This window comes from Biomphalaria glabrata, chromosome 5 (genome assembly GCF_947242115.1).
Source record: "Biomphalaria glabrata chromosome 5, xgBioGlab47.1, whole genome shotgun sequence".
Taxonomy (NCBI): Eukaryota; Metazoa; Mollusca; class Gastropoda; family Planorbidae; genus Biomphalaria; species Biomphalaria glabrata.
The window spans coordinates 48,270,814-48,298,681 of record NC_074715.1 but is presented as its reverse complement, the minus strand read 5'-3'; the positions used below and the strand labels follow the sequence as shown (position 1 = coordinate 48,298,681).

At 33.9% G+C, this 27,868-nt stretch overlaps 1 protein-coding gene across 2 annotated transcripts in view; it reads left to right on the top strand.

Moving 5' to 3' along the window:
• The window catches only part of LOC106076120 (degenerin unc-8-like), a 30,375-nt gene extending 3,258 nt beyond the window's left edge, over positions 1-27,117 (top strand). The window contains exons 2-17 of one of the 2 annotated variants that reach the window (XM_056030586.1): positions 2,110-2,197; positions 8,004-8,278; positions 10,588-10,702; positions 11,989-12,125; positions 16,397-16,523; positions 16,650-16,744; positions 17,529-17,609; positions 17,712-17,803; positions 19,423-19,586; positions 21,686-21,769; positions 21,887-21,995; positions 23,159-23,234; positions 23,623-23,680; positions 25,004-25,083; positions 25,495-25,570; positions 26,836-27,117. In XM_056030586.1, coding sequence (XP_055886561.1) covers positions 2,177-2,197; positions 8,004-8,278; positions 10,588-10,702; positions 11,989-12,125; positions 16,397-16,523; positions 16,650-16,744; positions 17,529-17,609; positions 17,712-17,803; positions 19,423-19,586; positions 21,686-21,769; positions 21,887-21,995; positions 23,159-23,234; positions 23,623-23,680; positions 25,004-25,083; positions 25,495-25,570; positions 26,836-27,036 — 1,791 coding nt within the window. In that variant the 5' untranslated portion in view covers positions 2,110-2,176 and the 3' untranslated portion in view covers positions 27,037-27,117. Of the gene's footprint in view, positions 1-1,325; positions 2,198-8,003; positions 8,279-10,587; positions 10,703-11,988; positions 12,126-16,396; positions 16,524-16,649; positions 16,745-17,528; positions 17,610-17,711; positions 17,804-19,422; positions 19,587-21,685; positions 21,770-21,886; positions 21,996-23,158; positions 23,235-23,622; positions 23,681-25,003; positions 25,084-25,494; positions 25,571-26,835 lie in introns of those variants that run through there. The other variant, XM_056030585.1, reaches the window with a different exon arrangement.
• Positions 27,118-27,868: the final 751 nt, after the last annotated feature.

Sequence of the window (27,868 nt, the reverse complement as noted above, 5' to 3'; positions counted from 1 at the left end):
GTGAAAGGCTCGTTTCTCTAAGCCAGGGGTTGGTTCTCAACCTGTGGTTCGCGACCCCCTTGGGGGTTGATTGACGATTTGCCAGGGGTCGCCAAATACCATTGAAAAAAGGGGTGGATTGCTATTGTCTATTCTAAGTGGGGTATTGTAAAAAGGGGTCGCCGAGCATAAAGAGAACCGCTGCTCTAAGCAGAAGATATTACGCATGGTATGGAATGGCAACCGTTCTTGAGACAACCATAAGATATAGAGCGACGTGGAGTGAAACCTGTGACAGTGGCGATAAAAGCGACAGGTTGCGACGTCAGGCTAGAGTTATAGGACCTGAAAACAAAGACGTCTATGTATTGCTATGATCTGACAGACTTCATTGCTGATAAACATCATTCCTATTTACCTTGCTTTTTTATTGTCTACCTTAAAGTTATTACAATACTAAAGCTGTAGAAATAAGCTAAGAGCACTGTACACGTTATAGGCATCCTATCTTATCCTATTAATAACAGACTCTACTTTTAAAGGGAATATAATTTCGTCCTATGCGTATTTATGTGTTAATCTAGGTTTGTTGTCGTTGGTTTTTCTGGCTGAATTGGGCAACATTTTTTATGATCTAATGGCACTCTTAAAGAAGCAGCACTTGTACGGATTTGTCCTAGCGTGTGGAATAAGAAATGTGCCTTTATCTTTGTGTATTTCTGAGTATTACTGTTACTGTTCTCTGCGATGTGTAGTACTATATACACAGATTCAATACAGTAGCTGTAAAAGATACGTTCCCCTTTCAAACCTTGCAATCTATAGGGCAGTTGATGTAAAGGTCATCTGTTTGTGTGGCCCACGGTTAACGAGGGTGAGGTCCAGGAAATCTTGAGGCTAAGACCATGATCTGTTGTTGTGTATAATATACTGAAAAAAAAAACCTCTCCCTTCAGACCTTATAATGTATTGGGCAGATGATGTAAAGTTCATCTGTTCCTGAGGGTGTCATGTGGCCAGCACAACAACCAACCGCCTTTACTTTTCCCCAACTAATGTCAGGTACCCATTAGATACCGAAATAAAAAAATCCCAGCAACCAGGATTCGAGCCCAGGACCACCGATTCTGAATCCAAGCGCTTTACCATTCAGCCACAACACCTAGATTTAGTGATCTTACTTAATGGTGTTACAGTTCTCTGCGATGTGCAGAACTATTAACACAGATTCAAGACGACGTAGCTATACTCTCTGCCTTCAAACCGGCCCCTATTGCTAAAAAGAAAATTACGCATGTCTATCATTAGTGAAGAAATCTTCCTCAGCAGAATACTGAAGAACCCAGCAACAATAAAGTATGGAATAGACTTGAAAAGGTTTTAAATATACGAGCGTCTAAGTCGTGCAAATCTTTACGAAATATAAGTATCTGAGAGATTAAACTAATGATTGAAACCATAACACTCTGGCATCTTGCTGACAGTTAGTTGGCATCTCGCTGACACTACATTTGATGAACTCCTAAGATTGTCTATGGAGACGTTGTGTCATGTCTATTCTATTCTTTATTTCTATATGCCTGGGAGTAGTGATGAAATGAACTTAATAAGGGCAGCGAAGCGTGAAGGATGGAACGAGGATAGATAGATGGAAATTTAGATCACAAAATAAATAGGCTTTTGGATTAATCAAACTTTGTCCGTTTAATACATTTTATTAAAAATTAGCTATCGTCTGCACGGAATAGTTTCGAATATATTCTTCGTGAAGAGAAATGTTCATTTGTGAAATTTAGACTAAATTTAAAGATTTGAAGCTAATATTCTAAACATATTTTTTTTTAATGTTATATTGTTGATGAATTCGAAAAGATGTTTTTATTTTTTCTAATTGGATAAAATCATTCGTAGCATGTTATATTTAATGAATCATTATTTGAACGCAACAAATGCATTTAAAAAATGTGTTCGTTTGTTGTGACTTGGTGATGTGTTGTGAAGTCATTGTGTAAAAGTTCCGTTTCCTTCAGTGATGTCATGACTCTATAAATAGATTTAGATTTTCTCAAGGCACGTTGGATGTAAGCACCGTAGATGTAAATTAAAATTATCTATTAATATGAAATCTAGGGCCAACGTTAATCTCTCCAGCAAGCTCGATGAGGTCCAGCCCAAGAGATCTGAAAGTAAAGTAATAATGACTGGATTCACTCGAGGAGTAAGTAAAACATTTATGCACGACCTGTTTTGATTATTTGTTTTAAAGCTATTTAGTTCTGTCGAGTAGTGCAAATGTAATGTAATATTCTATATCTATGTAATAAGATTTGGTTAACAGTCATCTAGGTCAATAAATTATGGCTTTTATATAGCGCTACTTTCATGCTTATAGCCTGCTCAGAGCGCTTTTGGTCCAATCTCAGTTGTGGACCAGTTGGGAGGGGGGGGGGGGATATCTAGGAGAAGGTTTTTCCATGCTGCCTTTAGGCGCTCAATAAACGCAACTCTGCCCGAGTCGGGTGTCGAACCTCGAGCCCCCTTCATAGGTAGCCAAGCTTACTTAGCATCTCGACCACGCTTCCCACAATAGCCATGTACTAGGGATATTCCCACCAAACGTTCAACACAGTAATGTTAGCCTTTGTTCTCACAGTGTCAGCCCTCCGATTAGCGGAGGCCTCAAAAAAAATTTGAGAAAACAAACTGCGAAACTTGGATCCAACCCTAACATAGCTGAACTCTATGGCTCCAAGTCTACTAGCCTAGCTCCAAGTCTCTACTAGGACTCAACGTTCATAAGGAACGCTGTTGGAATTTAACTATATGAATTTAATTTATCTGTAGATTTAGATATAGATGCAGGACGACTTGAATTCATTGCATAATTGTTTTTTTTTTCGTTTTTTTTCTCTATTTCATTTGGGGTCAACTTTTTACTTCGCCTAGGGCCTGCAATTACTTAAGGCCGGCACTGGTTCACTTTTTGATTTGTAAGAACCTGTTTAGGTTCTTTAATCAATACAGTTATAAAGAAAAGAAGAGTAATTAATGTGATGGCGATGTAATGGAACCTAAAAAAAAAGCATGATAATGAACAGCGGGAAATTTGGGGCTGATTTTGAAAAAAATTGAGTAAATACTTAACGACATCATGTTGGAAAGATCACTCACTGCCAACTAAAAATTACTTTGTGCTATTAATATAAAGTCTAAGGGCTTTGAAATTTGATTACACAGTTCTGAAAAGAAACAAAAATAGTTTATGAATTAGTAAAATATTTTGCTTATCAATACTTCTTTAATGTGTAGGTAGGCCCTACTACACCGGATGCACCAAACAGCTTGCTATTTATAGATTTTGCATTCTATGGATGGAAATTCCAAACATTGAATACAATGTATTTTCATTCATCGATTAGCCTACTAATTAGTCATATGTATATATCTTTATAATAATTAGTAGGCCTATGTTAAGACAGTGTGCAGTATTTCCTGATACCATAAAGACACTTTTGTATTATGCTAATTGTCGTTGAATAAATCTTTCCGACCATCTTTTTGTACCATGTTCTTTTTTACATAAGAGTGAGTGGTCTGGAGTTCTGAACGTATTGGCCATCTTCCACCTTTGTATTGGCCTTATCCAGCAGTTCATTCTAAACAGATAGCATTAGTGTTAGAACAATGACTGTGTCAGTATATCATGGAGTGAAAGAGAGAGAGAGAGCAATTGATTTCTTTTCGATTACTTTTGTGGAAAGATCATCGTAATGAATTCATCTGTCTTGGTAAGAAATACATTTCATGCACTCTTAGTTTTATGAGCAAGGCCTAATGTATAATGGTATAATGTATACTAATGGTACCATTGATTATGTATTTAAAAGGAAGCATTCTTGAATTGTATAAATTTATCGATAAAATAGAAATGTGGTTGGCTTTAAGGGAGAATCTATCAAAGGCAAAAGACATAGAGGAATGGAGAGGGACTGTCAATCGATCTTGTGTGATGCCCCAACGGACCAACAGACCAAGGTTAAGGGTGAAGGTTGAAATGAAGTCCCAGTATGTTCACGCTATAATACTGACGATCATCGCGTTATCCAATCCTTTTTCTGGTTTCCCCTTATTCCCGTGATGATAAATATATATAAACTATATGTATACAGCTGAGAGCGTTATTGAAATTGTTAAAAGAAATTAGAAGAAATATATGGAAAATGTGTATTGTTTCTTTATACTCCCTAAATGCATACATAATTGGATGATATTTTAAGAGGATGGGAAACTGCTATTTTATGTTGTGATGGGTTTTTAAATACGCGTCTAAAGACATAGATTATTTACTAAATGTTTAGGTAAGCATTGAAAATGGTAAACTGCTTATCTTAATGCACAAATTGTCAGACAAATTTCCATATGGATAATAAAGATTATTATTATTATTAATTCAATTTAATATTTTGAATAGACATGTATTCACAATAAATTTGTTTTCTCTTTTATATTGCATCTCTCTCTCTTCACATTTTATTTATAAAATTATGCAAGAAAAACACCTTCATAATTTTATAGATACATTTAAGTCAAAGAAAAATCATTCCTTTTAGCGGCCTCTTTATGGGCAAGCCTCTATTGTCTTTCTTTATGTTGTCTATCAATCTCTATGTCACATTTAGATATACAAAAAAAAAACAAAAAAGATTTAAACAAAAATAAAGAGTTCAATCTCAATATGGCCTATCTATTAAGTGGAAACACGTACTAGGCCTTTACAACTACACCTATTTTAAAAAACAATGCATATAAAAAAAAACAACACTTCAATCCCGAGTACATTTTTTTTTCCCTTTTATATGACAATCCTATACTGTCTTCATTGTGTGTTTAAAAAAAAATGCAAAGACTAAATTTAAAGTTTATTTACGGCAATAAACGAGACACTTCGCTTCGAATGATTTGATCTTTATAGCGACATGAGAGACTTGATTTTTTTTTTTTGGTACATTGGCATAATTTAGGCCAGTGATGCCCAAACTACGGCCCGCGGGCCGGTGACGTGGTTCCATCCGGCCCGCCGCAATGTCGGCACTAAGTGTACAAATCTACCTTCCAAACAAAAAAAAAAAAAAAGTTGAAAAAATGTATCTTTACCTACGTTTGGGCCCTCACTTTTTCTCTGATGGATTGGTACCATGATCTTTAACATTTGTGTGTTTATGAACATGATAATAAGCCAACATATTTATTTTATAAAGAAAGTGTGCCTGTTTGAAAAAAACAACTACATAAAAACAGCATTATAAAATTAATATGGTGGCATTATAGGTTTGAGCCGCGAAAAAAATTGTTAAACCATGCTTAGGTATTGGAGGATCCTTGAAAATATTTATTAAAAAGAGACCACAAAATGAGCCGGTGTTGCTCACATTTAAGTAGAGAGATAATGATAGTGTCTATCGCGTAAAAAAAAAAATTATTGTCAAATAACTTATTAATTAAGTATTAAATCCATAGGTTTCTACCGAAATACTTTCATAACAATTTCATATCATTTTGTAACTTTTCGTTCATGTGGCCCGCGAGACGAGTGTAGGAAATTATAAAGGCCCGCGGGCCGAATTAGGTTGGGCATCACTGATTTAGGCCATGTCGTGCCCATCATGAGGGGCTTATTACGACAATAAGATTTTAGTTCATCATGTTCCAATGTTTTTTATTTTCCAATAGACTGTCTTTAAGTGAGTATTAATTAAGGTATGAAAAACAACGTGGGAAATTACTTCTTTTGTTATTCAATTATAGATTTTCATACATGGCGAAAAAGACAACTATTAATAGCTAGCTTTCTGGAGTCTCCAGTGCACAGACGAAAGATCAGCTTTGTTGTTTAAAAGTTATATAATAAAATAAATAAATGATAGCTTTTCAATAGCGCTACTTTCATGCTTATAGCATGCTCAGAGCGCTCTCATCCAATCCCATTTGTGGACCAGTTGGGGGGGGGGGAGACTCGGGTATCTGGGAGGTTTTCTGTACTGCCTTTAGGCGCACAGTAAACACAACTCTGCTCGAGTCTATATACGTAGCCAAGCCAAGTTCAAGCGTACTTAGCCTTTCGACCACGCTTCTTGGGCACTTTTTAGCTCTGCAAAATACATATTTTTTTTTTTTTTGCGCTCTTCTGTTTGTAGTTCAATTTGTATTTATTTGGTTGGCAAGATGGAAGCTCTATTTAATGACCTTGACATTGGTTAGTTTATCGTAAAAATCACCTCTAGCTCTAAATTATCAGCGTTCTTACTGATTGACCCACTGGTAGCTTATCTTCTTAAGTAGGCCTACACACAAACGGCATCCACGCAAATTTTAGTTTCTCAAACTTTACGCTTTGGGCCTAATTATAATTTCGCTTTTTTGTATCTATTATTAAACACCTAAATATTTTTAAATATTTTTAGATATAGCAAAGACAAACAGACACAAAAACTCTTTTGTCCCCCTGACAATCTAATCGGTTAATTAAATTCAACCGTTTGATATACATTTTTCGCCTGCAAATTATGAGTGAGTTTATTGTGAATGTATATTCTGGTTTTCTACAGTTATAATGTAATGCACACATTGTAAGACAAATTTCCTTATGGATAATAAAGATTATTATTATTATCATTATATAGGCCTATTATATAGACTTTACATACAAATTAGGAAGGAGGCCATTGCATCTCCACTAAAAAAAAAGTACTAATCATGTCGACTAATGTACTTATTGGCCTTACAAAGTACGTAAATGACAACAGCCACTTGTTGATTGATTCATGATTAAGTTTGTGCTAACGACTTAGTACTGAGTTTCTGTGTGATGCACTGTTCATGTCCAGTTAACCTTTAGGGGCCACCTACGAGTTTGTGTTTCATAAACTTCCTTATCATCAACTTCTTGTACCTGTAGTGTTATTTTAGGATTGAATGTACCACTCTATATATCACATCCTTTACAAAAAAATTATAGCAGCAGCGTTGCTCACTTTGTCATTTAAAATTTTTAACAACCGTATTTTTTTTTTTTTTTTTTTGCGCATATAACCCGCGGGCTATACAAGTTTTACACACGAATGGCAGCTTTGCGAGCAGTGGCGTAGCTACACTTGCCCAAATGAGGGTTCGAATTTTAATTTTACATTAATTATAAAATATTACGCAGAATGCAGGGGCCCCCAAAGATGTCAAGCCCCCATAGCAACGCCACTATTTGCGGGGTTTACAAAATTTGTTACTCATAAACATAGCATATGGGAAACTATGGACTATGGTGGGCCATTATACCTCCTATAGTTCGCTGTGTGGTTGTGAAATGTATATAGGAAAGCCTTATGAACATCTCATTATAAAGTATAAACCTCAAGAAACCAAATGGCACAGATGTGGCAGAGAATCTATTTCAGTAATCCATTGTGTTAAGTATTTTTACCTTTCCCTATCCCTTAGTCTGTTGGACCGTTGGGGCACCAAGCAAGATTTGCTGACCATCTTTCTCCATTCCTCCTTGTCTTTTGCCTTGTTTAAAACCTCTATCAATGGTAGGTCCGTCCATTCTTTAATGTTGTCCTCCCGTCGCTTTCTCTGCCTGCCTCTTCTTCTTTTTCCTGGTACTGTTCCCTGAAGGAAGGTCTTCGCGAGCCCCGTGGATCTTGTAATATGGCCATATATTTTAAGCTTGATTTTCTTTACAATAGTTAGCAGGTCAACTAATATAATCTGCTGATACCGGTAATATCGAAATGTCGGGTATATAAGCTAGCGGGCTGTACGATTTTGCTTTAACTTATTTTGTAACTTGTGCAGCGTATATGCGTTAGGGTTAATAATGCGTAGAAACTTTTTACCGGACAGAATGAGTTAAAATAATAGCTTAGTAGAAAATCTTTAAACGATGAAAGGACAAACATTTTCAACTAATATTTAAATAACGACAAAACTTTAAAAACATTTTTTTAAAAACATAATGTCTGTATTATTAGACTTCTACTCAAGAACTCAGAAAAGAGATGTACGATCCTTCAGCAGATGAGTGTGATGGCACAGAGGCATCAGTCACCACCTGCGACAGTGTATCTGGTACAAGTAGGGCGCCGTCCCTTCCCAGGGGGTTTACCATGATCTTCTACAAGTACGGCAGCAGAGCCTCTCTGAACGGAGTACCTTTTATAATGCAGTCACGAAATGTTACAGTCAAATTCATGTGGTCAGTCTTACTAGCTGCAGCCATTGGAGCTTCGATCTTTCATCTCTATTAGTAAGTTTATTAATAAAGGAAGAGAGGTGGCTTAAATAAGTTATCTTGTGCGTGATATCAAGTTACGGCACATTTTCAATGTGGGGAAAAATATAAATTTTCTTGTATTTAAACGTTTATTATTAATTTATTAGTTGTTAAAACTTAGGCAATCTATCACTGCATGATATAGGCTACCGGCACCTATTTTTTTTTTTTTTTTACAAAAAATACTGAATATACCTATTAATTAATAGATCTTAATTTGAGTAGATCTACAAACTATTATATACAATGCTAAAGGTAAATCGGTATAGCCTATATGCCTATATTAGGGATGCTTATTATTGCTTCTTTTCAATTTAGGCCTAGGCCTACTTGCATCTATAAACTATATATATATATATAGCAATGCAAAATATAGGCCTATATTAAAGCCGATAAAACCATTACATTTATATAAAAGATGAATCCGATCTAGATCTATAGGAAAGGCCCATCAGCGAAATGGCATATAAAGCGAACACCTCCCCGTAATTTTATCCATTCTAATTTATCTCGAAAGTAACTGCAGAACTAATAAATTGGTATTACAAAGGCTCCATTTTTCTACATTTTCCACATATTCACTTTCGTTTTCCCTCATACAATAAAACGTAGCTGAAGGTCAAAGTTGACATGTATGGAAATTTCATTCTCAAAACGTTTCCGGATAAACGAGAATAGGTCCGAATTTAAGGCGATTTTAAAGCATCAATAGACATCGGCCGAAAAAAAATTGCATATTGTACTTCTAAATAGATGAGGAAATAGTTAGCTATAATAGCAAAGGCTATTTATTCCGTTGAAAAAAATATATTATGGGGTGTTCGCTCAAAATGACCTTTTTAACTGAAAACCTATTCAGCGAAAGCCCCTATAATAAGCTTAAAAAAGCCATTTAATGGTAATTTAGTGACTGATTTAATCTGTTTTTCTTTTTGTCTTATCTATTGTTATTGTTTGTAAATTGAAATATTAAAATAATAGGCCTATTTTTAACCTTAACCCAATGTCTTGGATTTCGAAGATTAAGGATGAGTGCATCACTACGTGTTTCACATGACTACGCCCAGTTGTGACCAGCATATTTTCCCGCATTTTCTTTCCGTCTAAAATGTTTGACTCGCAGCTCTCCAACAGTCTCTCAGATGTCATATGCTGGCAGTTACTTTCCTCTATGCCAGTGAGGGTGAAATGACGCTTCAGTTGATCTTAACAGCGCTTAGGCATATATGGCTTATACGGGGTGGGGTGGGGGGGAGCTCTGTTTTGCCGTCCTCCTTTTTTTAACTAGCTGGTTAACCTCTTGTTACTAATTAATGATATTAATATGTGTATAAATATTTAAAAGATCACAATTCATTTTCACAGCGTTCCCCCACCATTCTGAGATTAGGATTTCAGGAGATTTCCAAGAGTTTTCCAGAAAATATTCGATTTCAGGAGCGGAAAAAAGACGAACTATATATTTAGTAATAAATATAAGAGTTATCATATAATATACATGTATAAAATTACAAGATCTCTCCTGAGCCTTTCGTCTCCATGCCCGAAACCCAAGCTGTTGTAGATCTTGCCCCCATACATCATCAATCCATCGCATTCGGGATCTGCCTTTGGGTCAATCAGCGCGCGTGTGTGTGGAGGCGGGGGGGAGATCGAGTTGATGGTGATTAAGTGCACTGAACATGTGTTCTTTAAAAAAAAATAGTCGCAGTAACGAGAGTTTGTAAAATGGAGACGTGGACAAGCCTATAGGGAGGAGGCAAGATAGAATTTTGTAGTTTCTTTCTTTAAAAAAAATATTTGATCGCAAGTTTCGTAGGCTATATAGACATCAGTTCCAAGCAGAGAAAGGAGATGTGGAGCACAAGAAACGTGAAAACAAATTTAGGCCTAATGCCACAAGGAGGACAATGGTTATAATGCTTCATGGAAGAAGTTAGATGATAGAACTATTTGAAGCATAATTTCCTATATTTTAACATGCTATTTCGCTATTTTTTACGGCCTTTCGCTCATTATGACTCCCGCGAAAATTGCGTTCGCTGATTAGGTCCGACCCCTACCGTAAGTTGACTTGAATTATAAATTTAATAGCTGATATGTAAAAAAGAGTCAAATTTAGTTTTATCGCCCAATAGCTGAGGAGTCCGCAGATGTTTTCATTTTTTAAATAAGTTTAACCATTGCGGAGTTAAAAATTCTAAACTAAAAACTGGCACAAAAGCGTTCGCCATTGGTCCTTTCCCATAGATATATTTATGTATATATTTTTTTATTTTCAGTCTTTTTTCAAGTTATTATGAATATCAGAAATATTCTCAAGTCAATCTGAAATTTGACAGTTTAGAGTTTCCAGCAGTAACACTATGCAATGTAAACATGATGAGAATGTCACAGGTGAGTTTTTCTTGTTAAAAAATGTCCGGTATCCGTACAGATAGATTGTCCTCTTTTTCCAGGAAAAAATAAAATAATCAAAAAAGAACCTTGCTTGCAAAAGATAATGGCAAACTTTAAAATTAAGAAAGAAAATTTAAATTAAATGTATTGTTTTTGTTTATACCAAAATGGACTTGAGTTCAACCGGCCTGGCCATGTCCATGTGGTAGATCTAAATCTATTCTCTACTACCTAATTATCTATGTGCTCTATACTGTCTTTTCAATGATCCCTGGTTCGAACCCTGCCCACCCACATCCCCTGCTGTAAACCTACGGCTACGCCGCCTACTATGGCTATGGAGGTTAAAATTTGACTAAATTTTTTGAGCTATCTAGATTCTAATTCTAACTAACTAAAGTATCTAGATCTATGTATAAAAAATCTATTATAACCGGTTCTCAACATATGGCATGATCTGGGTCGCGACCCCCTTCAGGCCCTTGTGGGGTCAATTGATGATTTGCCAGGGGCAGGGGTCGTCTAAGACCATCGAAACTATGGATTGTTATTTTCTACTCTTCTAGTGCTGCATCTGTGTGTCGGGGGGGGGTTGCCGCAGAGTGGGGGATTGTGAAAAAAGGGTCGCCGAGCATAAAAGGTTGAGAACCGCTGTATTATAATAATCTTCAAGATCTATTCAAGACTATTCTAGATCTTTCATAGATCTAGATCTAAAATCTAGATGGAAGATCTAGATCTAGTCAGCTAGGACAATGATAATCATAATGACTGATGATTTTCATCATTTTCAAATCAGAAGCTGAAGGAACATTAGAAATTTGAAAAACAAACAAATCTGAAGTCAAGCTTCTTTTATGAAGTAATGTCTGTAATATACGCCTATAATTATAAGAAAAGCAGAATATCTAGAAAGTGAGTTTAAATATTTTCTAACCTACTTTTTAACTAGATCTACTAGATCTAGTTAATAGGATTGAATGTGCACTCTGAATGTGACAGTGTAAAATGTGTCTGAAAAGTTAGTGATTAGTCCTCATTTGCAGTGTAAGGTGAACAGATTGTCTCTTGAGACCTGAAAATTGCAGGGAAAAAAAAGAATTTTTCTTAAAATAAAATTGTATATTTATGTTGATATATTAAATTTTCATTCATTTTGCTAATGTCCACATATTTAAAAGGTAATTCACAAGTAGTCCATAAATATTTTACAACAGTGGAATTTTAGAATATATGTAAGGCTCTGTTGATTTCTTTTTTATCTTATGCATTGTTTTTAACAGAGAAATCTTGCATCCGATGAAATACAGAAGTTATTTCAGACATATGATAAAGTTTATCCATCATCTGGAACTTTTGTTAGCCAAATAACGCCTACTAATGACAACTCAGAATCAGACAATCCTGATTCGGATCTAAGGTAAGTTTGGAATTAGGGAAATAAGGATGTTTTGCATTTAAAATAACTTCTACACTAAAAGTTTTTTTTTTGGTATTATGTCTGTAGTGACGATAATTAATAACTCCTGCAAGTTTAACAATATAGGAATTTATCAAAATTAAAACACGAGTCTAGAAAATACATTCTTTGTCTCTCAACACATTGTGCTTAGACTAACATAGATTTAGATTTCCAGTGCTGTTTCGTGGCTGCAAGCTGACTCCACAAAAATCTGTCACATGCAATGTCAGAAGCTTCTTTCCACCTGGTGTCCTCGCCTCTGAGGTTCTCCATGAAAATGTGGCACCATGTTGTATGAGGATGTCCCTGTTTGCCCTTTCCTTGTATTGACCTCCATATCATCTCAACTCTTGGTATGCGTAATTCATGTGTTAGAGGACGTCCCGCAAAACTCATATGATTAATGATGCTCAGTCACAACGCCATTAAGTGGTTCATATTCATACTATAATACACTTTGAATTAATATCAATAGAATTTAATTTCAAACTCTACCAACAGAAAATGCTGATACTTAAGGCATGATGGCTGAGTAGTATTAAGCATTTACTTCTTAGGTGGTTGTCCCAGGTTAAAAATCCTGGTTAAGACTGGGATTTTTAATTTAGGGATCTTTGGGCGCATCTGAGTCCATCCAGCTCTAATGGGTACCTGACATTAGTTGGGGTAAAGAAAATATGGTTGGTTGTTGTTCTGGCCACGTGACACCCTCAGGAACAGATGACCTTTACATCATCTGCCCCATACATTATAAGGTCTGAAGGCAGAGCTTTTTTTTTTCAGTATATTATACACAACAACAGATCATGGTCTTAGCCTCAAGATTTCCTGGACATTTTGAATGTGATTATTTTCTTTTCTGACCTACAATGTTAACCAGTTTGCTGGATAATTTGCAATTTTACCTGACAATAAATATTAACAGTTACTTTCAGAAGTTAAGTGTTACTGTGTTGCTTTAAAAAGTGTCAAGAAAGTCAGAAGTCATGCCAGGTTTAAATATGTTATAGCCTTAATTTCTTACTGTGCTCTATTAAAGGATGAGGAGGGCAATAGGAAAGTAATGTCAAAGATATTTTTATTTCAAAGTTAAAAAGTCATTTTAGTGAATTCACCATTACTCTTGTACATTTGTTCATCTGTTTGTCTGTTACATTTAGAACTTAAATCCAATTTGTTTGTTATTTGTTTTTCTTTGTTTTCTTCTGAAATAAGGAAAATTAAAAAGCATATTTTTAATATTTTTTTTACAATTTATAAGCTGAAACAGATGAAGTTGTAATATTGAAAAACAAAAAATGAAGCAACTGTATATTCACCAGTTTATATCTTTGAGTTTTATATACTATAATATTATAACACTATAGTAAAATAAAAAGATTAAAATATTTGAAATTCAGTCCAAACAAACACACTGAGTGTACATTGTAATTATTATACAGGGTTCGTAGCGCTCCTAAAAACTCATAAAATCTCCTAAAAAATGAAAAGTCTCCTAAAATCCTAAAATTCTCCTAAAAATTGCAGAAAGTCTCCTAAAATTTTGTCCACGCTCCTAAATTTTTTACCCAATATTTTTTTAAAATATAATTTTGCTTATTTCTTACTAAAAATGCGGGGAAAAAAAACAACGAAAGCGTAACTAGGCATTCTGATCGCATGACGTTACGGGCTGGCTGTGTTAAAGAGCTGACCAGTGACCCGTCTACACCGCCTTTCACCCACTTGTGAAGTGCGACCTCGTGATTGAAGATGGCCTTGGCTCAAGCAAGCATTTCACCTGGCAGTTTTTTTTTCTGAAGTCAGCGTAGAAATGTTTGTTTCCTTTTATTGTTACCACTAAAGACGCGCTAGATCTAGTCTGTAGTGACTATTGTCTATAATTAGAGCAATTACCAGACTAATTTGTAGGCTACACCCCTCCGGGCCCCCCCCCCCCTCACCTAAAATCTTCTTGTTGTAAGTGTAAGAGTGACTTCGCGTGGAAAGTCGGTAAATCTTCTAGATTTAGCTAGTATCTAGTAATAGACTAATAGTATCTAGATCTAAGTTAGATCTAGTGAAGATAATTCGCACGTAACCTGAAAACTCAGTGAATTTTAGTCAATTTAATGATCTCGATACATCTAATGTCTAGATTACTCTAGAAATACGCTAGATTCTAGATTTACGCTAAATCACTTAGAGTCTAGTGAAGATAATGAGTGAAAAGCCCGCAAATTTAGTGACTTAGATCTAGACTCTAGATCTACGGTATATCCAGTGAAGATAATTTGCACACAGCCGCGAAAAGTCCGCGAATTTTAGTGACTTAGATCTAGACTCTAGATCTACGGTATATCTAGTGAAGATAATTCTCACACAGCCGCGAAAAGTCCGCAAATTTTAGTGACTTAAGAGTTAAAGTCCGCGAATTTTAGCGAATTAGCTTTAGAGTCTAGATCTTCTGTAAATTTAGTGAAGATAATATTCACACAGCAGTGAAAAGTCCGCCAATTTTCGTGACTTTGATTTAGACTCTAGATTTATGCTAAATCACTAGAATATATAGAGTGAAGATATTTCTCACACAGCCCTGAAAAGTCCGCGAATTTTAGTGACTTAGATCTAGAGTCTAGATCTACTGTAAATTCAGTGAAGAAAATTGTCTCACAGCCGTGAAAAGTCCGCGCATTTTAGTGACTTAGATCAAGAGTCTAGATCTACTGTAGATTTAACGAAAATATTTCGCATACAGCTGTGAAAAGTCCGTAAAAATTATTTCACTCGTAAAAGCCAGGGAAACTATACGGTTGAAAAAAATTCTGCTAGGAAAAAAAAACGCGAATAGATCGAATCCCCCCCCCTCCCCCAATCCAAAAGCCATTTTTTAGTAAGCAAATGTCAACTAAACATTCAAATAGGCCAATATTGCCCTATATATTACTGGCTCTGTTTATGAGAAGGATTTAAGTTAACTAGTAGAAGAATAAAACATTACCTCAAATGCACACCATGACTCTAGTATCTATAAGATACACATAGGAACTAAAAATGTACATTTCCATCACAGAGAATATACATCATGAATAAGGCATCTCAAGAATGTTTCTTATTTTAAAAAAATGGAATAGCAACCATTTGTAATGTTCTTAAATAAATCTTTGAAAAAAAATGGTTGTTTGATGTTTTGGGATGACAGTCAAGTTGTTACTAGATTAAAAGATAACTTTCATTACATTTTCTGTGGACATGCCACAGCTGATAACATTGTTTCTGTGGCATATTGGCAAGAAATTTATTATTTTTAAAATCAAATAACAATAATTGATTTGATAAATGCTTAGTTTTGTTTATGTTTTACTGTGTATCACACAAACGGACGGGAAACACACACACTTATCATACATTTCATCCTTAAAAAACCTCCTAAAATCTCCTAAAATTTTGTCATGGAAAAGTGCTACTAACCCTGATTATACTAAAGTTCTTTTTATTATATTAATTTATTTTTATTTTTTTTCATTGCTGGAAATGCAGTCAACAGTGGGTATTTTTCAAGTTTGTTGGCTATTAGCATCAATCCCTTTGTGATGTTAAACTGAATTGACCAAATTGTAAAATAATAATACAGTATAAATGGGATGGACATACATGGTGACTGAAACATCAATGTGCTTATCTCTGATTTATTTAGAACTCTATTATCAGAAGGTTGAAGGAACCTCAAAAGTTCAATTTCAGCTTTAAAATGCCTTGATGTCGCCATCAATGCTGGGTTTCCATCACAGCTCGCATCTGGAAATTAAGCGAAGCCTGACAATAACAGAAGAACTATGCAGTCACCCTTTTCATTTTTTCTGAAACTGAGTGCATGCTATAAAATACTTTCTTATTTTACCTTTCTCAGACATTCTTAGAGATAATCTTATCTCATAAAATACAGACGTTACTTCAAAAAAGAAGATGATTACGTCCTACACGTCATGCTTCTAGTCATGCATGTTAACCATTGACTTAAATTCTGCCAAGTCATTGGTTTTCCTGGCTGGCTCAGGCAACCCATTCTATGCTCTAATAGCACTAGGGAAGAAATACTAGCATTATGGTGAATTTAAAGCCCTGTGAAATACTGCACACCTCCCTAATCTTCAGATTCGAAGACAAGCCTTATAGCTTGGTAAAAGTTAGTATTTGATTAAACTTTTTAACAAAATATTTCATTTGTTTTTCATTCTTTTTATGAATAGTGACAGTCATCCAGACTTTCTAGTGAAACGCAGCTCAGAATCCTCAGATGATCCCGGTGAAGAGCCAGATATGTCAGACCCACTCTTGTTACAGTGGGTCAGAGAGAAACAGCAGGCTTTGTGTGAGGTAAACTCCAGAACTTGTACCAGTTTACAAAGTTCTGTTCATAATGTAGAACATATTTTAAGAAAGAAACATTTGTCAACTTCATATCTATGAAACTAATATTTGTTTGATCTCTTGTGATTTCAGCACTGCAATTACTGCTGGGATCAAGGCCAGCTGAAGAATTCATCCCTCTATGAAGTGGATGATTATTTCAAGTATCTTTTCAACAAGCAATCCCTGTAAGTACTCTACTAGTATGTATATATTGAAATTTTGTGTATTAGTGCTTTAATATTTCTCTTGTAAGTAATAGAAGACATTAAACGTCATATAAATCTAGCGCGTCAGACATTTACACACCTAAAATCAACTGGAAATCTCCCCACATCTCTAACAAGACTAAAATAATAATCTTTAACTCTAATGTCAAGGCGGTCTTACTGTACGGTTCTGAAACATGGAGAACAACTGAAGCAACAGTAAAAAAGTACCGACCTTCATCAACAGATGTCTGAGAAATATCTTAAAAATACACTGGTACGACAAAGTAGAAAACACCAAACTGTAGGAGATGAGTGGGCTGAAAACTATAGAGATGCAGATCTTAGAAAGGAAGTGGAGACGGATTGGTCACCAACAACACCAGAGCTAGACACACCTTAGAATGGAATCTGCAGGGAACAAGACGTAAAGGAAGACCAAAAGGAATGTGGTGATGCAGTATACTAGATGAAGCCAAGAGGACAGGAAAGAGGTGGGAAGCCATTAAAAAACTAGCAAGAGACCGTGGAGAGTGACATGTTTTTACTGAGGCCCTCTGTTCCATGTGGAACACAAAGGAAAGATGATGAAGTAATTGACATTTTTTATTTGATTACACCTACCTTGCTGTCATTTGTTTGTTTTTTTCACATAATTTTTGTCTAAGGTTAAAACTTATCTATAAATAAATACACCTTTATTATACATACACATGTTGTGTTTCTTGTACCATTCTTAAAAAGGTATTTTTTGGTTTCTCAGGAAAAGACGGGAGATACTTGGTCATCAACTGAGTGGAATGATCAGGATGTGCTCTTTTGCTGGACGGATGTGTGGACATGAGTAATAATTATTAAATATTATGAAATCTTATTTATCATTATAACATGCATTAATATGGCATTTGTTCCATACTGTGAAAAAAAAAATGTTTTGTTCATGTAGATTATTCAAACGAGTTGTGTCCCCTCAGTACGGAAACTGTTACACATTAGAACACAAAGACTTTGTGTCCAGAAAGAGTGGACCTACCGGAGGTAATCAAGTTTTTGTAATTCATGCAATGATAGAAATTACACATTTAATGTTTGTATCAGTTACACATAACATTTTTAAAAGTTTTAAATGTAAACTTGTGTAAATTAAATGTTTACCTTATCTATTATCCTATATCTTAATGGCCTTACTCGCCTGCATTGCCTAGTCTAATAGTATTATTTACAAATTTTGCAGTTAATGTTGTGCTTGTGTTGCCTGTTTATCTCTTTTTTTTTTTTAAACAAAGGGCTTTTGAAAAAAAGAAATCAAATTTTAATTCTGTTGTCATTAACCCATAGGCTTTCCATTGTGTATCAAGATTCTCAATTACTATTATCTTTTAAAGAAATATTTAATCTGCATAAATTTGCATATACCTAAAGCCTATTTTTTAGATTTTAAAATAAAGCTCTTCTTATGATTGCAGTTCTTCTTGAACAGCTGCCCAGGACCACTGCACAAACTTATACTTTAAAATTATGTTTTATTGGATGATTTTATAAAGTTATCTTCTTTCAAATGTCGTAATAGATTTTTTTTTTTTATCAAAGCATTAAAATATTTGATTTTGAAAGCATGCTTGACATTATACAATTTCTTTCCAATTTCTTTCCAATTTCTTCTACAAATTTTCAATATATTTACTCTTCCTTTGCTATGAATCTTAATTCATATTTTGTATAGTGACTTATAGTGACACTGTCTCTTATACTTATAGTGACACTGTCTCTTATACTTATAGTGACACTGTCTCTTATACTTATAGTGACACTGTCTCTTATACTTATAGTGACACTATCTCTTATACTTATAGTGACACTGTCTCTTATACTTATAGTGACGCTGTCTCTTATACTTATAGTGACGCTGTCTCTTATACTTATAGTGACACTGTCTCTTATACTTATAGTGACACTGTCTCTTATACCTCATGTATCCATGTCTATTTTCTGGATTGTCTTAATATAAGAACAAAATTGGACTGATTGGATGAATGTCTTCCTTTAAATGACCTGTTTATAATGAAATTATGTTATATAAAAATACTTTTTTTGTTTGCTGTTCTGTTCTGATTTTTTGAATTACTAAAAATTGTACCTCTATATTATTTCCTTAACCACTTATCAAAGTATTTGTAAACAGTTTATTTTCAACTTAAAACCCAGCCAACCTAGCTGTTATTAGAGACTTCCCTAGTGCCACTAAAGCATTAAATGGGTTGCCTGAATCACCCAAGAAAACCATAACCAAGCAGAGTTTAAGTCTCTAGCTTTCCTAGTTCCATTAAAGCATTGAATGGGTTGCCTGAATCAGCCAGAAAACCATAACCAAGCAGAGTTTAAGTCTCTAACTTCCCTATTGCCACTAAAGCATTGAATGGGCTGCCTGAATCAGCCTAGAAAATCATAACCAAGCAGAGTTTAAGTCTCTAGCTGACCTGCATTACTAGATTTACACATGGATATGTGTAGGATGTAATGTATCTTCATTTTTGAAGGATTTTATAAGATGAGAGACAAAGAGTTTTTTTTAGCTTAATTTGTAAAGAGAAAAAGTTTTTAAAATGTTATCAAATTTACACACATTACGTATTTGCAATTTGCTTTTCAACTCTCAGGTCTAGAAATTATAATTTCCCTGGAAACGGATGAGTACACACCTGCTATAACACCTGGCGTTGGAGCTAGGGTGATAGTACACGAGCCTGGCACTGCACCCTTTTTTGATGACAATGACATGGCAGTCAGTCCTGGCATGCACACATTCATTGCCTTGAAGAAGGTAGAAATAATAACATTTTTATTTAAACATAATCCAAGTGGTAAGCAAATACTATGAAGAAATAATGAATATCTCATGCCACTGAGCAACTATTAAGAGTGCAGATACCTTTTAATAAGTTTTAAATGTTAACTCATTACAAATATCTGAAAATGTGGTAAGCATGAAGTGGTGGGATGTCTTTCTGAAATAATACATAATTGGCAGAGGGCTCTAAGGTAACAGGCTCAAAAGGTTAATTAACTACAGCTAGATATTAAAGTGTTAAGACCCCAATTTGAATTGTCATGTAAATAGCAGCTAGCTGTCTTTCTCTTACAAAAAAAAATAAAGCTTTTATATAGTGCTACTTTCATGCTTATAGCATCTTCAGAGCACTATGGTCCAATCTCATTTGTGGACCATTGGGTGGGAGAGGGGTAACTGGGAGAAGTTTTCAGTGCTGCCTTTAGGTGCTCAGTAAACACAACCCTACTTGAGTCGGGTTTCGAGCTCCCCTTCATAGGTAGTCAAGCCAAGTTGTAGCGTACTTTGTATCTTGACCACACTTCCAACTATGGTCTATACATCTTGTAACTACCAGCGGGTAAAGTTGTCACTTATAGTAAGTACTACGCATGATGTGGAACTTGAAGGAAACTATTTTTATATGGAATATCTTATTTGGACTTTAATAGTTATTTAAAGAAAAAGATGAGAATGGTACCAACATATGTTTGGATAGACCGCTGAAAAGTTATTGCTTTAAAAACCATAGTCCCACGACTTCAATAATTAACAGAAATTGTAATTTAAATTGAGACATTGGAAACACAAAAGATTCACATAAACTAGTTCATTTGCTTCAGCATTAGGGGCTGCCCCTCCCGCCCTCCAGGCCACTCCCAAACTTTTTTTTTTAAATTAGTTATTATTGTAAATTGTGTTTGCTACTTATTTAATATTTGAATTCTGTCCTAACTTCTGAAGTTGTTTCATCCCCATTCCCTCCCCAGTTTAACAAAACTAGTGGGTGAACAATAGAAATGGGGGGGGGGGAGGTTCAGTACTAATTCTACAATTGCCATTTGACTCTCTTTCTCTCTCCTTTCCTCCATGCACCAAAAAGATCTCATGTGGTAATGTTATTAGTCTCTTGAAGATTAGTGGGCTAGCATTTTAGCCCATTATCTTTAATAGCTATAACTAGGTTTAAATATTTGCTTTTCTTCTGCAGCATGACAATTTGATCTTATTTCTGATTGGAACAAGGAAAAACACATTTTATTCAATTGTTTTGTGCTTCCCTTTTTCTCTTTTATTTATTTTTTAAAATTTTATTATATTTCATATTTCAGAGTCATTTTTTCTTATCCTAAAAGGTCTTACTTTTTTGTGTGTTTTTTTTTTTTTCTTTTTTTTTTGTTTTAATAATTTGAAATAGAGGCCTACTTATTCTTGCAAATACTAGTTTTCTATCACAATTTTTTTTTTACAAGCTTTTGTTACAATTACTAAAGTGCAATAGGTTTTATATTTAAGAGACACATTTGAACCAGTTTTCCAGGTAAAATGACCATCAGTAAAAAGGCAATATTGATTTTTTTTTTTTCATCAACTCATTTTAAAATGATAGTAATTTAAGTGTGTAAATGCAACATATAGGTTATATAGATTAATATACACAAAATAACATCCCAAAATGTAGAGTTCTAGGTTGAATCTAAAACTTGTAAGATTTTAGGTTTACTTACAATTGGACTTATAACCTGTCTGTCACTTAACTAGTGTTGTCGGTGCTTAGGACGCCATAGTATCTACATTTTAATTAAGCATTTTAAGTTTAAAAACTATGCTAAAAACATTAACCATGAGCTAACCATAGCCAGAAACTGACACATTGAGATTTATAAGTGTATGAAATAATAAATCCCATTTCTGAATGGGGGAATGTTTTCTGTAGATTCAAATTTTTATCAAACTTCTATCTAGAAATTTGATATTTTGTACCAATCTTGATTTTTTTCATGTACAAATAAGCACAAAATGTAGGATTTGAAGATGAATTCTTTTTAATTTTTAAAAAAACGTTATCAAAATGTGAAAAATTACTATTTCAGGTTGAGATTGAAAGAATTGGAGACCCTTATTCCTCATGCACACCAGAAACAATGCAAATAAATGGCTATAAATATACAAAACCAGTAAAGAACTTCATTAATCTTAAGTTGTCACTTACATTCTATAAGGCCTTTTAAAATATATAGATCTGATCATATTTCACTCATACATTTTAACATATAATTGAAAATTTTTTCTAGGCTTGCCAAAACGAGTGTGAGCAAAAGCATATAATAGAGAAGTGTAACTGTTATGACTCAGAACTAGCGCTGTCGTACAACCCAAACCTGTCTCAGTGCAAGAAAAAAGGTTAGCTGAATTATAGACTAACAAACAGCCAAAATACAGAAAATACAATACAGACCATTCAGGTTAATTGGACTTCATTTAAATGCAGACATAGGGCCCTACAAACTGGCTGATCAAATTAATCCTGTATTGCCCGATGGTACCAATGCTCAATGATTTTTCTAAATAAGCAGATGGTTCAAATAACCAATGATTCAATTAAATAGAATTGGCTTTCTTTATAGGATACAGAGCCACATGCACTTAATCCTAAACATAGACAAACAATGCCAACAATTTTTCTATCTGGGCACACATAATACAAAATAAAACACTTTAAAATAAAATAAATAATAGCTTTTACATAGCACTACTTTCATGTTTATAGCGTGCTCAGAGCGCTTTGGTCCAATCTCATTTGTGCACTAGTGAGGGCGCTCAGTCGACACAACTCTGCTCGAGTCGGGTGTGGAACCTCAAGTCCCCTTCATAGTTAGCCAAGCCAAGTTCAAGCATACTTAGCCTCTTGACCACGCTTCCCATAATGTAATTTACTTATAATTTAAGTGGAAATAGAAGCAAAAAAAAGAAAGTGTTTAGTATTAATGGTAGCGTGAACAAAATGAAAATGTGTCACATAAATCTGAGCTTTCAAACGCAACTAGGAATGTAGGTCATGCAAAGAATTTTATATTTCTTTACATTATATAAAATATGTTACATAAACTGTGCACAGTTCAGCTAAACAAGATAGCATTATCTTGAAACCAAATACTAGTTGGTAGTGGTTTTAATATTCCTGTTAGGTCTCATCTCATCTGTCCCTTGACTTTTATCATTGAGGTGCTGTGACAGTTTGCATAACCGAGTCCCTTCACTCTATCCAGTCAGCATTGTTCTTAGCAGAATATCCATAGACAGGCTGATCCATCCATGTAATGAAACCTTTTAGAAATGTATGTAACATAAGATAATAGTTGATGCAAGAAAAAGAAAGTTTCTATGAAATTAAACTGATTCACATATGTGGAGTTAAAAAAAAGCAAAACTTTCAGTTATGTGAAACATTGAGATTTGGGATGGTGTCTATTTAATTTTATTGATACACATTATTTTATTATTAGTATTTTTTATTTTCCTCCATATTACTTTATTATCAAATGCAATTATTCTTACCTTTCTAGATCGTATGTGTCTTTATAAAGTCCGCTGTGAATTGGAGGCGAATAAAAATGCTTGCGACTGTAAGAGTTTATGCAGGTATTTGTTTTAAAACATTCATACCATTAATTGTTGTTTTTTTTAATAGTTTTTTTTTTTATTAGTCTAGAGCGTTCCTTGAGAAATGAAGATTATTATTTCCTAGTCTAAACCCCCTGCAGTATGTCAGGAAATGACCGCAGGCAGGTATCCTAATGACTGTTTGAAGTATGTATCATGTGCATGATCAGGGAGCCATTAAAAAAATCACAATTTAGTCTATCTTGGTATAGAATCTGGTGTACTCAGACTCAGAAACAAAGATGAAGAGTGCCTTGATGTAGACATACAACTCAGAGGCTCTGATGACGTATAACCTGTATTTTTGTTTTGAAAGGTTGTATTAAGATCACCAATCTGTTAAATGTCTTAAAACATTTTTCTACAGAGAATCAACCTATGAGAAAACAATAGCAACACTGCAATGGCCAACTGAGAGCTATGTTGTGAGTATTTTCTAAAATAAAAATGTAATATACAGGGTGGTCACTAGGAAAGCCAAAAATTGAGTTTCAAATGAGATCATGACTAACAAGTTTCTTAAGTCCAGATTTAAATGTCATGGATCACTGTGTTTGAAGTTTGTTATTAACAGAGATTCAGAACTGTGGGTGTGACATAAATTCTATTCATGGTTTGAAAAAGAGCTTGGAACATTGTCTCACAAGCTATCATTTAAAACGCTACATGAGCTTGGATTTCTAGGTTAAGGACACAGCTAGGAAGTGTGTGGATGACATTTTAAACATCTATAAGTGTAATATAACATATGCCTTTAACAAACTTTGTAAAAATAAAAAGCTGTTTGACAAATTTTTAAGCTTTTTTTAAGTCCACCCTGTACATATTGAACCACACAAAAAAATGTATTATTAATTAGTAAACCCATTTCTGTTGTCCCAAAGTATGACTACAAAAAATGCATTTGATTTTATAAACCTTATTGTTAAATTTAGTGCATTAATATTTATATATTATATTATATAATCAATTAATATTAGAACAGTGAGATTTATAACTAACGAATATTCATATTTGATTAGATTAACACCATTAGTAAGATCATTAAATTTAGAGACACTTCAGGACAGAAGAATAAAAAGTAAAGTAGCTATAATACATAAAACACTAAATCATAACTTACAAATAGATAAACAAAACCTAATAAAGTGCCTCAGAAAGAAAAGACACAAAGATAGAGCCACATTTCTTAGTCTTTACTCTACAACTAATTCGTACAAGGGCTCCTTTTTCCCTAGTGTCATTAGAAAATGGGTTGCGAGAATCAGCCAGGAAAACCACCGACTTAGCAGAGATTAACTTGCATAAATAGATTGACACATTAAATGCGCAAGACATAATTATCTTCTTTTTTGAAGTAACGTCTGTATTCTATAAGATAGGATATTTAGAAACCTGTGTTTGGATATATCATGTTCTACTGCTACTTTACAAAATATATTCCTATTTTACTCATGCTTAATGTGAGTAAATTCAACATCAACTTCAATCTGGATTGGTTATAGTTTCTTTTTGTTTTAATGCATAGATCATGGATAGTGTATTTTTATTATTGCTATAACATGCTAGGGTATCTTTTCTGTCAACCTAAAGAATAACAAAGTCACCCAGACAAGATTATATTTGTTGCTTGATTTTGTTTAGTTTAAAGAACTGGACTTCTAGCTGTAGACAAATGTATTGTTAAATATACTGATTTTTATGTTGTGAACTAATTAACGCTGTGGTAAACTTTTTATCTTTTACAGGACTATATTCGTCCAGAAATTTGTAATCTAACCAACCCACCTGACATTTGTAAACAAAATGAATCGAAAAAAGCTTTCAGGTAATATAGCTGTTACATCTTCATATTTGATGAGACTCTTTAGACATGAAAACGACAAATCACAGTTTATAAATACTTTAATCTTTATTAACACTGAAAACACTTTCTTGTTCATATTCCTCCATTTTGGTTTTCTTCTCCTTTCAACACACAATCGCACCATTTCACATTTACACTTAGATGTGCACGTAACAATAGCAATAAGTAAATTATTTAGGAAAATGCAGTTTCTATAGAAAATTAAAAGTATGATAATTTTACTTATATCTATCAAGATTGTATTTATCTTTACCTTTTTTTTTTTTTTTTTTTTTGAAGAGAAAGGAAAGATATATTTTATTTTACTTAATTTATTTTTATTTATAGCATAGTGGTACTGTCAATCACATTTCTTGTTTAATTTCATCTCAGAGATGAACTCGTCAAACTAAATATCTATTATGAAGATCTTAATTATGAAGTTTTGACAGACCAACCTAATTATCAGGTAAGTAGACATTTATTCTAAATGTTGTCCCATATCACATTAAAGACTCTTCCTTTTAAATTAATTTAAATTACCTTATTTTTACCATACATTATTACTACTGATGGTTATTTACTTGGGGGTTATTGTATGTATACCGTTTAAATGGCTTCAAGCTACTTTTATTAGTCATTCTGTGCTGCATGAATAGCTTTTATAAGCTATTTGTCATAGCCCAATGTATAGACTATTAGTACAATACAGATGGCTGCAAGGTACTTTGGTAGATCTTCGGTACAAATTTAATAGCATCAAGCAGTACAATTATCTGACAGGTTTATTTTAAGACTGAACAATCATTGACCTCCCTTTCATAATATTTTAATTACATTTTTAGAAAAATCTGATTTTTTACAATACCTTTTATTGAAAATTCTTTTATGCTTGCCATTCGTTCTGGTTTACTCATGGACTGGTCATACCTAAAAATGTCTGAAAACTTCTCAATGATTCTCTATATATCAGATAACAACAAGTTGGTCAAGTGTTCAGTTAAGTGTAAAAGTATGAATAGCACCAGTTACTTTTTAATAGCTCTGTGATAGTGTCTCTCAGCCAATAGTGATAGCCTCAAGCCAACTGTTAAGTTTTTTTTTACCCTCAATATTGTATGGATATTTTCATATATATATTTTTTTACCTTTTTTTTACCTATCCCTTAGTCTGTTGGACCGTTGGGGCACCAGGCAAGATTTGTCGACCGTCTTTCTCCATTCCTCCCTTTTTTTTGCCATATATATATAATGAATGTTTAAAACAGAATTTCCAAATTGTTGTCCATATAATTAAACAAGTAAGAAAGCATCTTATCTTATATAATACAGACATTACTTCAAAAAAAGATGGTTACATTCATATTTGTATTCTAGTTCTTCAAGAGGTATGTTAGCATAAAAAATAATCCATGTTTTCTGTTAGTTACAGATTGATATAAAAATAAATAAATAAATTATGGCTTTTATATAACGCTACTTTCTTGCTTAAAGCATGCTCAGAGCGCTATGGTCCAATCTCATTTGTCAACCATTGACTGGTGGGAGGGGGTATCTGGGAGTAGGTTTTCTGTGCTGCCTTTAGGCGCTCAGTAAACACAACTCTGCTCGAGTCAGGTGTTGAACCTCGAGCCCCCTTCATAGGTAGCCAAGCCAAGCCAAGTTCAAGCGTACTTAGCCTCTCGACCACCCTTCCCACTATATGTTAATGATAAACATTTTTGTCTATCACAGATGAGTAATTTGTTATCAGATATTGGTGGTTCTATTGGCCTGTGGATTGGTCTGTCAGTGTTGAGTCTGTTTGAACTGTTGCATCTTTTTCTGGAACTCATTCGTTACTTCACGTGGAGGAAATGGAGAAAGAGAGTAGAGAAAAGAAAACGGGAAGCACTTGCAGCGATTCAAGCAAAATCTGATTTACCAAAAGATTGATGAATATTAAAACTAAAATAGGCCCCTATGTAGCTTACATCTATAGACACAAGAGTTTCGTGCATTAATTTTTTTTTTCAAGCAGCTAATAGAAAATTACTTCCTTCTGGCTTAGGTTTAATAATTAGGTCTTAGTAGATTAAAATGCATTATGTATTGATATTTTTTATTTCAAGACATTTATAGGTTTTAAAGTAGGTTTTAAAGTACATAAGATCTTAAAAATATATTTAATTTTTTATTTCACTTTGCCATCTTTTTTGGGGGTTAATTTCACTAAAGTGTGTATTGGTGATTGTATTTGTTTGAACTTCTTTGTAAGCCTAGATTAAAAATGTATCTCAAATTATTCTTTTGTAAAAATTATGAACATTCAGCTCAAGGTAATGTGTTTGTGGGTACCTCTTAAAATGATTTTTTTTTTATAAGTAATTTGTATACAACCAAAGGTTGATGAAAATATTAGAAGACAGTGACATAATGTTTTTACCACATTCTGGTGGAATCAACGTTGGTATCGTCAGTTAGGAGAGAAAGAGTTAAAAGAATGCTGAAGTGGAAAAAAAAATCTGACAGAAGTACTTACTGCTAATACAATGAATTTTATCAATCTAGCAATGTTTAGAAATAATGTTTTAGTTCAAAATGTTCTTACCACTAGGACATAATATATATATATGAAAATAATAAATTTCCACCAAAATTCATTACAAACTAAATAAGGCATTATTGTTCTTATATAATTTATCAATGCTAATAGCAGGTGGTGGCATGCTACATACTTTTCACTTTTGTTCAAACTTTGTGGAAAAAAAAATACTATCATGTTTTT